This window comes from Pagrus pagrus, assembly GCF_965226575.1.
Source record: "Pagrus pagrus genome assembly, chromosome: 9".
Classification (NCBI taxonomy): domain Eukaryota; kingdom Metazoa; phylum Chordata; class Actinopteri; order Spariformes; family Sparidae; genus Pagrus; species Pagrus pagrus.
This window is the reverse complement of record NC_140193.1, coordinates 20,165,128-20,178,085: the sequence shown is the minus strand read 5'-3', so window position 1 is coordinate 20,178,085 and position 12,958 is coordinate 20,165,128. Positions and strand designations below refer to the sequence as shown.

At 41.0% G+C, this 12,958-nt stretch overlaps 1 protein-coding gene across 1 annotated transcript; it reads right to left on the bottom strand.

Moving 5' to 3' along the window:
- Positions 1-3,953: 3,953 nt before the first annotated feature.
- On the bottom strand, positions 3,954-9,174 carry tnfsf13b (TNF superfamily member 13b). The gene is made up of 6 exons (XM_084361479.1): positions 8,542-9,174; positions 8,332-8,446; positions 6,086-6,142; positions 5,180-5,334; positions 4,757-4,907; positions 3,954-4,567 (listed from the first exon to the last, which is right to left on the bottom strand). Exons 1-6 carry the CDS (start codon positions 8,773-8,775, stop codon positions 4,455-4,457), a joined length of 825 nt encoding a protein of 274 aa, XP_084217605.1. The 5' UTR covers positions 8,776-9,174; the 3' UTR covers positions 3,954-4,454.
- Positions 9,175-12,958: the final 3,784 nt, after the last annotated feature.

The following is a 12,958-nucleotide window of genomic DNA, read 5'->3' as shown; positions in this document are numbered from 1 at the left end:
GTTGCCTGGGAATTGAGTGCTCATTTCACTACGATAAGCCGTCTCCAGTGTCGATTTGGAGAATTTGGGAGCACATCCAACCAGCATCACAATCGCAGACACCATGTCAGCTGAGGACCTCCATACCCAGCTTCAGCTGCAATATCATCTGAGACTGTCCACCCGGACAGTTGCAAAAGTTGGTTTGCGCAACCAGAAAAGCTCCACTGCGTCCTCGTCATCCACATCAGGGTCTTGACCTGACTGCAGGCTGTTGTCGTAAACAGCTTGACTGGTCAAATGTTCCCCTTCGGCGTCTGGCACTTTGGAGAAGTGTTATTCTCTTCACAGATGAATCCCAGTTTTCACTGTACCGGGCAGATGGCAGGTAGCCTTTATGGTGCTGTGTGAGCGAGTTGTTTGCTTGTTGTGAAAATGGTGGTGGCGGGGTCATGGTATGGCCAGGCATAAGCTACCAACAATAAACACAGATGCATCTTATTGACACCAATTTGAATGAACAGAGACGAGATTCTGAGGCCCATTGTCGTGCAGCTCATCACCATCGCCTCATATTGCAGTATGATAATGCACTGCTTCAATTCAACACCCCGAGATCTTTAACACATAAAAATGTGAGCAAAAACAAAATTATTGCATTTATATTTTTGTTGAGTGTGTTTGAGTATCAAAAGTAACTTTCCAAAAAGCAAAAAATGTGCTCAAGCACTAAAGTAAAAGTACATTTTACATATATTTAGATTGCTGTATACAAGGCTTTGACCGATTACCCGCCTGGACGATTATCAGATCCAATATTGGGGAAATAAAATAGATTAATTTGAAAATGCACTACTTTAACTCTCATGCAGCATGCAGTCTGCAAAGTAACTGGTAACTAAAGTTATCAAATAAATGTTGTGGAGTAAAGAGTTCAATATGTGCCTCTAAAATGTAGTGGAGTAGAAGTATAAAGTAGCAGGTACCTCTAACTTGTACTTAAAGGATCATCCAAAAATGAAAATTCCCTCAGTATCTCCTCTCGACCATGCTGATGGAAAGTCAGATGGCGTTAGCATTCTCTTAAACAACTGAAGTAGATGGGGACTTCTTTAAGAAGCACCCCTCTTTAAACATAAAATGGCTCTGTACAGCTTGTCTGGTGTTATCCAAGTCTCCAGAAGCCCCGAGATAACAAATTGATTTGAAAAGACGCTATTTACAGCCTCGCCCTGTGGTTGAGCTCGTGCACCTATGACGGGGTGCACGCTAATGCTTTTAGCTTAGCAGCTAAAGAGAAGAACTCAGCTTAAAAAAGGGTGTTAATTATGTCGTTGATATAAATTTGAGATCTTGGGGCTTCAGGACGAGCTGTATGGAGCCATTTTATGTTTCTTTATACATTTTAAAACAAGTCCCCATCTACCTCAGTTGTTCAGGAGAATGCTGCAACACTGTTTTGCTGTGAACCTCCAGAAAAATGTTTTGTGGACTACCGAACTTCACCCGACTTTCCTTGTACACATTAGAGTGACAACCTTTCAACTTTTTGTCAGCTCCAGCTAAAAATCACAATAAATGATGGACAATTGTTGATCGGACTGTCACTGATATGATAAGATACCAGACTCGATCATTGTGCGGTGTGTGTGATGTTTATCCGTCTGCTTTCCTTTGTGTTTGATAATACAACAGTGTGTATTTGCAACATGTGTGCGAGTGTGTGAACTACACACAGTGCCAGCATGTGTACTCAGCAGGTCTCATTTCCTGATTCTCCGGTCAGACGCTGGTTTCTCTTTTGAGAGGCGAGCCCACAATGACATCAGCTTCCGCCAACACACCAGCGGTCACCATGGCACCGCACAAAGACATTTCTGGCCCAGAGGGAGGGGGGGGGGCATCATGCTTGACACATTTATAGGAGAGGTCTGCGCTCCCCTCTCCTCTCATCCCCCACCGTCTCCTCCTTTTTCTCCATCGGTGTTTGTACAGCCGCCTGCTCTGTTTACCGGATCATCAAAGAGCTTCTCAGACTGCCATGGCTGCAGCACCCCGGCCCCGGGCCCGCTCTCTCTATCTGCTTCAGCCTCTCTCTCCTCTTCCGCTTGCTTTTCCACTAATGGCAACTGCTCTCCATTAAGTCTGTGTGAAATCTTTCTTTCTCAGCCTTCTATTTTAGACTTTCATCCTCCCTCCCCCTTCTTTTCGGTCTCTCTTCTTGTCAAATGGAGCCATGACTCCAAGGGCAAAATGCCTAGTGGAGAAGTGACCACCCACTGGGCTTTGTCTAACTCTTTGCCCCGACGGACAGAAGGCCAGTGTGTGTGTATGTGTGTGAGAGAGTTAAACAGAGAAGGAGAAACAGATGGACAGAGTGGCAGGTAGGGGGGGACCCAAAAGCTATATCAGTCTCTTCAAAATGAAGTTACAGTCGAAAATATTTGGCTGAAAAACATCACAGGATGCCACCTTATCTGGGGCAACATAGTGGGGCATCTTGTATTATGGTGATATATGGGACACTTATCTTTTACACTGAGTAAATCACTTCTAAAAGGCCACGTTGAATTAGATTTAATATGGCTTTAAAGGGTTTAGGCCTGAAACAAAACAAAATAACAAACATTTTTCAATTATGTCACCATTTCTACATTTTAGAGAGCAGTCTGTGATTTAATTATGGTTTATTCCTCGCTAATTATGTAAGTAGTATTTTCCCTTAACTATTTAGGATTTGCTCTGAGCTGGTAGCATTATCAAAGAGCGAGTGGATTAGTGTGTTTAGTCATTATTACGCAGCAACAAAACTCACACTAGAACAATACAATATTGCGGTTGGGGAATATTTTGCCCCAAACTTGTATCGACTGAACAAAGATGCGTCCAAAAGAAGTCAGTTTAACATCCTCGTGGAACGTTCAGAAAACATCCACTGAGGGATGAAAGGTTTTGTGTCGTCTTTTTTTAAGACGTCTTCTTAAAGGGGCTCTATGGAACAAGTTTTAGCAATTCACATGTAATAATCACTTTTTTATTGCCCATATGTTAATTGATTGTAACTTGACGTGATAAATGAGACCTTCCCCGTCTCTCTCGGTGCCTATACAAGCCTGTGGACAGTTTGTTTAACTTGTTTAAGTGAAGGACTCTGGTCGGATTTTCCGCGACAGTCTGAAGGTTGTGACCTTAAGCACGTCCTCGAGTGCCTCGTCTCGGTGCCTCTCTCCACTCTGCTCACAGAGAGCAACAGTAGCTAACGCTAGTTTAGTTTAGTCTGCTGACGTAAACAAACGACAGGCTTCCAACACAAGTTCCACAGAGCCCCTTTGACGTTCACTATTGATGTCCAAGCGACATCCTTACAGGAGTCAAGATGACATCATTTTTAGAGGTATTGCAGACATCTGAATGACAGCTTCTCCTGGTTCAAAGTGAAAGTTTCAAAGCCGTCTTTTCAAACACATTTGGGATCTTGGGGCTTCTGGAGACTTGGATTGCACTGGACAGGCTGTATTGAGCTGTTTTATGTTTTTTTCTCTAGTTTTTTTTAGTTTATAAACATGTCTCCATCTACTTCAGTTGTTTAGGAGAAAGCTGCAAAACTGTTTTGTTGTGAAATTCCAGAAATGTTTTGTGGACTACGCAACATCACCCGCCTCTCCATCAGCATGAGGTGAGTAGATAATAACCAAATTTTCATTTTTGGGTGAACTTATCCTTTAACGTGATATATAGTGAATAATCATCCACTGAGGATGTTTCACTGTTTTCTTCTGGGTCCTCAGGTATTACAAATTCATTAAGCAGCAGCTCCTTTGAATACGCAGACATCACTTGCTTAGATAATCTAAAAATAGACACTTTCCCCTGCTCGATTTCTCTCTGCGCCGCCTGGCAGGATGTTCTGTCACACTCAAGTCGTTCCTTCTTGTGGTCGACAAGGGAACAACAACCTCCACCCAGATTCCAGATGATGTCATCTGTTGTGCAAGAGCCGTCACTTTATTGCAGACATATATAGGTCAACTTAAATCAAATCATGGCATTCAGATGATGAATCACACCACTTGTGTCTATGTTCAAATATCTAAAATGATAAAAGCATATGAGAAGAACTGTTTCGGCAGCACAGTTATGCTGCTGCTGCGATGTGTTTGTGATTATTTGAAGAAAAAAGTACTTGATTCGGACAGTTGTTACATTATTGTGTCTTGGTGTGTGGTAGAAATCAACATAACACAGCTGCAGCTATAAGGTGCATGCAATCTTAAGAGCAAAGACCATCACCGCACAGGGCATTTAAAGCCCCCTCAGGCTGAAAGAAACTCAGTCAATCGTTCAGCCAGTACAGACGCGGCTGCTTCCTGTATTCTTCTCACAACACCCAAAGTCAGTCGAGGTCACCACAACTGTGCCTTGGTGCACAGTTCGCTTCACAAGTGTCCCTCGGGTCCAAAGTGACGTGACACACTTTAAGCGAGTTTGACAGCGCCCAGGAAGGTGGAGTCTCCGGCCAGGGACACGCTGGCCGTGGAACGAGGGATCACCAGCTCCAAGTGGTCCCCGACCTCCAGCTTCACAATACCTGAGGAGACGGAAATGTTCACTTCAGATCCGTATGCAGTCAATCCACACACAAACACACATACACACACACACACACACACACACACACACACAGGCCTGAGAGAGAAAAACATGCTGTCTGACCTTCTGTAACAGCTGTTGTAAAAAGGGTGAGCATAGCTGGACATAAACAATAAGACAGGCTCACCTCCTGTGTAGCAGGTGTTGTAAGGGTAGTTAGGGTTCATGTTCTGGATGCAGCGGAACAGGCTCACATATGGAGTCTCGGTTCCCACCACGTTCCTCTTCCTCCGGATCACAACGTGACCCATTGCAAAGATTCTGTCCGTGTAGTAGACCTGAGCACATCACAAATACTGGGTTAAATCCACGAGGTACGGCGCAGGCATGCATAAACAGTCATGTGAGGGGTTCATTATGTATGCATCATTTGCATTTTCTCTTCCTTATTTGACCTTTCTTCAAGGTCTGTTAACCAGCTGTGCGTCTACATCGAGCACACCCTGTTTTTCTGCCATATATATAGATGTGTTCCCTTTCTGGTGAATGGCAAGCAGACTAGCAGCGCCCCCATGTGGACGACTTATAACATGACAGCAAAGAGACCAACCTGACTGTACACAAAGTAGAAGCCCTCCTCTCTGACTAACATGCTGTCCTCTTCTTCCTCCAGGGCGGAGCCTCTCCTCAGCCCAGTCCGCCAGGGAATAGCGGTACAGGGTGTATCAGTGCAGGGGATATCTCCGTTCGCCCCCCGGGAGTATTCTGATTCAAGGAATGAGAATATAAAAAGAAAACGTGTCAAAGCACCTCAGTGTTGTAAAAAGTATCCAGAAGTCAAACTTGAGTAAAAGTAAAGCTGTGGTGTTCAAATATACTGTAACTTTGGTAAAAGTCACCCATACAGATTGTACTTAAGTAAAAATGTTACTTTTAGTATCTGATATGAAATGAACTTAAAGGTGCAATATTCAAAATGCAATAAAATTTTAGTTGAAAACATAAAAAATGTGATGAAAGAACAGTTTGGACATTTTGACATCTACATGTTGCAGAGATATCTACTAGAGTTAGCCTGCTAACCAGCTAGCTCCTGTGCTAGTTGTGTGACCACCAGCAACTCCTCAGTGTCCCCAGCTCACAGTCTGGACCTCTAGCTGCATGGCTAATTTTGCTAACCAGCTAACAGCAGCTACAGTTGGCAGCAGTTAGCGGTTACTCTGGTGATATGCTGCCCTCTGTTTGTTTTGAGTTTGAATTTGACATATTGCACCTTGAAGTAGCAAGTAGCAATTATCAGATCCTATATTCAGCATTTTTCTGATCTTTGGAATCATTTTTAAAAGACTGCTGATAAAATTAATTAATTTAAAAATGGCTTTGGCTCTGATGCAGCATGCAACTTATATAAAATGGTAGAATGTAAATAACTAACAAAAACGATATCAAAGTCAAATAAAATAAAATAAAATAACAAATCATCAAACAATCACAACTGAGGCCAGACATACTGTACCTTTGGTGAAGGTTCTCCTGCTACTGTTTGCCAACAGCTGCAGGCAAGGCTGAGAAACTGTGACAAAACAAAACAGACATTTAGATATGTTAAAACTGCTCAACAGTTTCCTTATAGCCTGCATGTAGTCGATTCAAAGGCTGTCTCTCTTTTTCTTTGTGCTGTTTCACTTTTTCTGTTGTGGGCGAAATCCATTGACGTCGGCACTAATCAGAAGTTTACTGTAAATATTGCACCCCAGGGATGGTTAAATAGCTTCAGTTGATGGTGTTAACTTTCACACCATTAGTTAGCGAGCATGAAGTCTCCACATCTGGCGTTTTATTTTTCATGCGGTTATCACCAAAGCTGATGAGTCATTCACACTTGGGTGTTAGACTGTCAAAAACAATGTCTCCTGGGGGCGGGGTTTAATGTCTGAATCAAGGGGCTAAAGGTGATGTGTACACAGAGAGACATTTTGTGATTTTGAGCTGACATCTGACTTGAAAATGGTATAGAAAATATCTTTAGTGGTCGTAACGGTGAAAATACTCCACTACAGGTAGAAGTACTGCATTTAAAACCTTACTTAAAGGGAAACTCCAACAATTTTACACATTAAAGTGTGCACTACTGCATATGTGAAAAAAGTAGTATTAAGCCTTTTGTGGCTCCAGAGGAAGCTGCATGTGGTCTGATGAATCGCCTCCAGTGCCAGGGTTTCCCGCAGCGCTTTCCTGTTAAGGTGGCCGCCTTAACAACAAAGGGCTGCCTCCTAAACCAACGTCTTCAAAAAAACCCAAAAAACTATATACTAGCGATATTCGCCGTGTTACTCTGTCATGTTTTCTCCCTTTCATTCCAAACAGTGTCCGACACTAGTCTCCCTTCTCTGCAGAACGTATTAAAATAATAATAATAAAAATAAAATAAACTTTTTAAAATGGGCCTATGCGTCCGAATGCCTCTGAATCGCGTGATGCGTCCGAACAGCGGCATTTGACGTTTGCACATGATTTTCTCTCGCAATGTACACAGCCAAATGGAGTGATGAAGCCGGCCTACTTCACCCTCTGCATCGCAGATATATGCAATAGTGCTCCCCAAGGCTTGTAAACACACTTTAATGTGTAAAATCAGTGGAGTTACCCTTTAAGTAAAAGTATGTAAGCATTATCAGCAAAACTGACTTAGTGTTCATATTTTTGTTATTCAGCCAGTGTTCGTGGGTCTGATGGACCCGCTGCATTTTTGGGTTTTTAATTCAACACAATCAATCAATTTTATGTTAAAATACTCAACAGATGTTTACTTCATCCCAATTACAAGCAATATAAACAGCATATATGGTTAATATTTGCCCTTTACCTTTGTTAGATCACATTTATGAACTGCTACTCGTTTTAAACAAAGATTGGTTACAGCAAGACGGAGGGTAAAATGTGCAGGAATGTGAGAGCAGAAGGTGTTGGTGCTTGAATTTTGCAACAATGTTGCAACCTTGTGCGGGAATGGCAGAAACACAGTACAACTGAACATCCTGTATGTAATGTTAATGTGTGGGGGGGTGTACAGTGTGTGGTCATTGAAAATGTGTTCTGATACATGTTCTTCACAGAAAATGAGCCAAGACCAATGAGTCTGAGTTTAAAAAAATAATGAATCGTATCATTTTTTGTCTTTTGATAAAAAATGAAAACGGGTCCCACAGACCCGAACACCATACAAGGGTTAAAGTATCAAAAGTAAAGTACTGATTATGCAGTAAAATGGTCCCTGTCAATGTTATACCCTTACTTCTAATGTTTTTGAAATAATGTGTATATTTTATTACTGCTGCAGATGTTTAAGGTTGAGCTCTTTTTAACTGGAGTATACACATAATCTACAGCAATGAATCATATTCTATAAGATCATCATGTGTTTGAAGCGTTGCTGTCCTGTGAGATTTGTGTATCTTCAAAAAGTCAACTTTTCATCAGCTCTGTGATAAATGTATTTTGAAATGTAGTGAGGTAAAAGTATAAAGTTGTATAAAATGAAATGAAGTAAGTAAATACAAGTACCTCAAATTCACACTTGAGTAAATGTACTTAGTTACCTTCTACCACTGAATATCATAACAATAAGGAATCTATTAAAAACCTTGATCACCACTTTAAACAACAGAAATCATGTTCACCACCAATCTCACACTGAACTAAAGGAACTACAAACTGCACTAACAGTGAAGTCGGTCTCAGCTGCAGCCCGCTGTGTCTTACCTGATGGCTCTGCTCCAGAGACCAGTCTTCTCTTTCTTATCAGTGTGAAAGCATCTTGAGACCCAGGTTGGTGAAGGGGCTCTTGGCTGCTTCTCCTGCTGCTGATATTCTCAGTCTGAACAGACACAATAAAGCCACAATGCATGCTGGTGAAATGCTCGTCTTATGGGGTGTTTGTTTTTGGGTTCTAAATGATTAGTCGTCTCTCACCTGGCCTCCGTGTTTGGCATCTTGTCCCTCCTCTCTCCTGCGACAGACCTCTGATCTGAGCCCCTCCACCTCAGCTCTGAGAGCCACCAGTTGGTACAGGGACAGAGCTGAAAGAGAGGAGGAGGTGACAGCAGCCAGCGTCAGCAGGAAAACCGGCCAGGACAGCCTCCCTTCGCCTACCCTGTGTCCAGTCCCAGGCTCCATGCCTGCCAAAACTGCCATCGGTGGTCCCATACACAATCTACAGAGAGCTCAAACTGGCAGCATGACCGCTCTCAAGCCTGAACTATGCTGCCGACCGACTGTGCCAGGGATAGCGGATGCGCCCAGCTTTACCTTAATTCCTACCTAAAAGCTCCACTGACTTCCTTAACTCTCGTTTTTGTCCTCCAGTGGCAGGTTCCACTTCAGTCTGAGGGATTACGCAGACTGAATACTGTACAAATAAGGCTAATGCAGCTTCCCCTCTATTGTTCCGCTCAGCTAACCACACTCAGCTTCCTGCTTCGCCAGCAGCCTCTACAAATCTCTCTCCCTTTTCTCTTCATCTCGCTCCTTCAAAATGATAAAACACATCTCAGCTCCTTCGCATTCAAACAAACAACATGTATGATAGCTTCAGAGTGGAAACAGGAAGGGCGGTCTTGGCATTTAGATGAGGGACAGCGTGGTGGGGAAATAAAGAAAGAGGTGTCAGACAAAGAAGGAGGAATAAACATTATTAATGTCAGTTTCAGATTTGAATTTGACAACGAGGAGCTTACTGAAAGAAGGAAGTACAAAAATTAACAGAGACATGTCAAAGAAAACAAACTGCGCTTCCCAGAATATAAAAAGTGAAGTGATGCCAGGTTGCATCAACGAATTTGGAACTGTTACATTAAAAAAGCTTGTTTACAGCAAAAATGAGATGAGACAAGCCGTTTTAATGTATCAATTTATTGCATGTTACAGTACAGAAAATAGAAAGTGAAAATGTGTGCTTACAAAAGAAGTTAACATTGTCTCGAAATAGAAAAGAAATTACTCTAAAATGGAAAACCCCTCAAACTGACTGCTTCACACTTAAGAGAAAGATGAGCCATTCAGATGTCAGACCATTCAGATATCCATCCAGAAGTCATGGTCGATGTACACAAATAATGTCAACACTGTGCAGGGTCATGACTCAATGTAATCACATGCCAGTTTGTAATGCAAATTCCAAATTATGCAAAACGCTTTCAACAGCATTCATTGCACCCTATTCACAATCATATGAACATATAAAAACATGTTCCATAGTGCATTTGGACAATACCTGGCAGATTATTTTGTTTTATAGAAAAAAATGAACAGACATTCACTTTGATTCCATTTCTTTTCATCAACGGGGAGTTGAACAGAAACAACACACTTGGATAAAAAGCCAATATTCTAGTTATTCATTTTGTTTTTAAGCCAGCCACTAAAAGAATAAATCAAGTGAATGATGACAAGTTCCTACATGGTTTCTTGAGTGAAGAGACGGCGCACTGCCAAAAAAACAAACAGTAGAAGTGTGTAAAGTAAGAACTGAATAGTTACATGGTTGAATTCAGATAACACAATGTGCTCTACCAACATATAAAAGGAAAAACAAATCATTAAACTGAATGCATACAACTCAAGTTTATGAATGTGATATACTACAAAAATGTCTGAAATTGTTCTGTGCCACTGGTGGCAAAAAGTCACACAAAGAGGGAGAAATCAACATCTATACATTTCTTATAAAGCACACTTGTTAATTTAAGACCACAATTTACATTCATTGTATCCTTTAGACCATTTTTAAAGTTATCACATCAACACAAACAAATTTAGTCTTTTGATGTTTGTTCAATTGTCACTGTTCACAAACAGTATCAAATATGGCTAAGGAGATCTGTATTCAAATGGCTTTGATACCACTGCAGTGCAGCATGCTGCATTTGGAAAGCAGGAGCAGATAGAACGGTGTCGTCGGGCTCTGCTCCACCCCCTGGAAGACATGCAGGAAAGGTTAATTAGCTCATTAAAAGCCCTCCAAGTGAGTAAAGCCATTTTGCCACTCAAGCATGGGGTGAGACAAGAATCAGGAATCCTCCAATCAACAATTATGATGCTAATGATTATAGCTAACAAATAATCACAATATTTGATTAAAAATGCTCACACTTGATTTTTGGTTCTTAAAGGAGAGGGTCCAGATTTTTTCAAGACTATCTTAAAGGTGCAATGTGTAAGATTTTCATTCAAGAGTTGACAAAAATAATCAAACATTTCGACGTTATGTCAAAGATGTCTATGTATCATGTTGAAGAAATATCTACTGAAGTTAGCATGTTAACCAGCAAGCCTCTTTCTTCTAGCAGTCCAAAGCTCCTGTGCTAGCGGCGTAAACACCAACACTCCCATGGTACTCCAGCTAGCTGCGCAGCTAACTGAGCTAACAACAACAGTAGCTACAGTTGTAAACGTATAAACTGAATACAGTTAGCAGCTGTTAGCAGTTACTCTTGCGATACACTGCCCGATTTGTTTCCAGGTGGCTAATTCTTAGGTTTTGCACCTTTATTACAACACTCAAAGGCCCATATGAATGTATGCAGAAAGAGTCATTGCTATCTTCCCTACTAAGCCTTAGAGGACGGGGATGAACTTGTTTTTTTAGCCAAGCGTTTGTGTAGACAACTGCTTGCGGCATGAAAGTAGTAGTTCACATACTACACGTAGTACTGGAGGATAACACTAGCATGGCACACGTTGGCTTGTTGTCCCTGCTGCTGCTGATGTGCTTACTGACCCTTAACCCTGTCACATCTGCATACTGGCCCTAAACTGCCCCTACCCTTTATGTGCGTATTGCAACTTGATGTGTATAGTTAATTTGTGAGGACGTGCACAACTGACACTCCAAATAGGTGCAGGATACGCGAGGTAGTCATAATATTTACACAAACTCGTTGTAAAAAGCAAGTATATCTACGACCTAACCCCTTTTACAACCCAAATCCCAAAACAGTCGAGACACTTTTTAAACATTGAAATCTTCCAAACAGGTGTTTTTTCATTCAAACATTTCACAACATATCCCAGTTTTTGTTGCCCCTGTCCCAACTTGTTTGAAAGGAAAGGATAAGCAAAAATATTAAATTGTTTTATGTTTTACAAAATGTCAACAAGGGATGCAAATTTTAAGCAATTTCTTTAATTGATAGTCTGCTGCTTCAACAATTGATTATCAGTTCATTGTTAATAATATATGAAATATGTTGGACGTTTTTCTGTCGGACGTTGTTTTAACCACTGACACGATCTATGTCCGATGCAAAATCAGAGTAGGCTACATTAGGAGTTCAAAGAACAGATAAAGTGGAGGTTTCTTACGATAAATTAAATAACACAACATAATGAAATTATTTTAACTACGGTGCTTCATACTGTCGCTATTGAACATCTGGCCCGACAAAATTTAACCCATACTAAACTAATCTAATACCAGTTTGTAAAGATGTCTTTTTGTATTTTTTTCATATGAAAGTTTCAGATGTATTTGTATCCGTCTCTGATTATCGATTACTACATTCTTATTGGTTCAATTCTTAACTGGATTAAATTAATCATTAACATCCCTCGTCACAACATTTTCTGGAATTAGCTTGGTATGAAAAACCAGAGTCAAAAGTTCAGCTGAAGTTAGTGATTTGCAACACAAAGAGGAAACGTTCTACTTGGAAAATACACTCTTGTCCTGTCTGACTCATACTGGTGATCTGTTCAACTTTGATGGACTCGCATGAAAAACGTATCTCTTCACAGTCAGTAGGAACAATTAGTCTTTCACTGCACATCTGGCATGCATTAGTGTTGTGCAACGACTTGAAAAAATCTGAACCCATCCTTTAATAACAAACCACACAGAGCACGAATAATCCTTACCAAACAACATGAGCCCATTTAAGAGTAAAGACTCTCCTTGTGTGCTAGCTGTGTTTGAACAGGACACAGTAACAGCAGCCTCTCCCAATCGCACTGGAACAGAAGTAACTTGACAGGAAATAAGATCTCTAGAAACGTATTTTTGATAGGCAGAAGTAACCGACATGTCAATGTTATCTTACTGACCGCTTCATCTCAGCCAACACTTCTTGTGGCTGAATATAATTATTCAACAGTTTTTTTATACTATTGTGCCAGACAAACGTTTTCAAGGGTATATATAAATATTGATCACTACAATGACATGTTATGCAAAGCTGCTGCAAGTACTTTAAATATTAATGTTCCTCACCAAACGGGGAGAGAAATAAAACATCCTTATGCCCCTCAAAGTATTGCTCAGAAGATGTTAGCCTACATAACTCAACACTTGTGTAAATCTGAACAAAAAAGTGCAGTGGATTAATAAGGATGT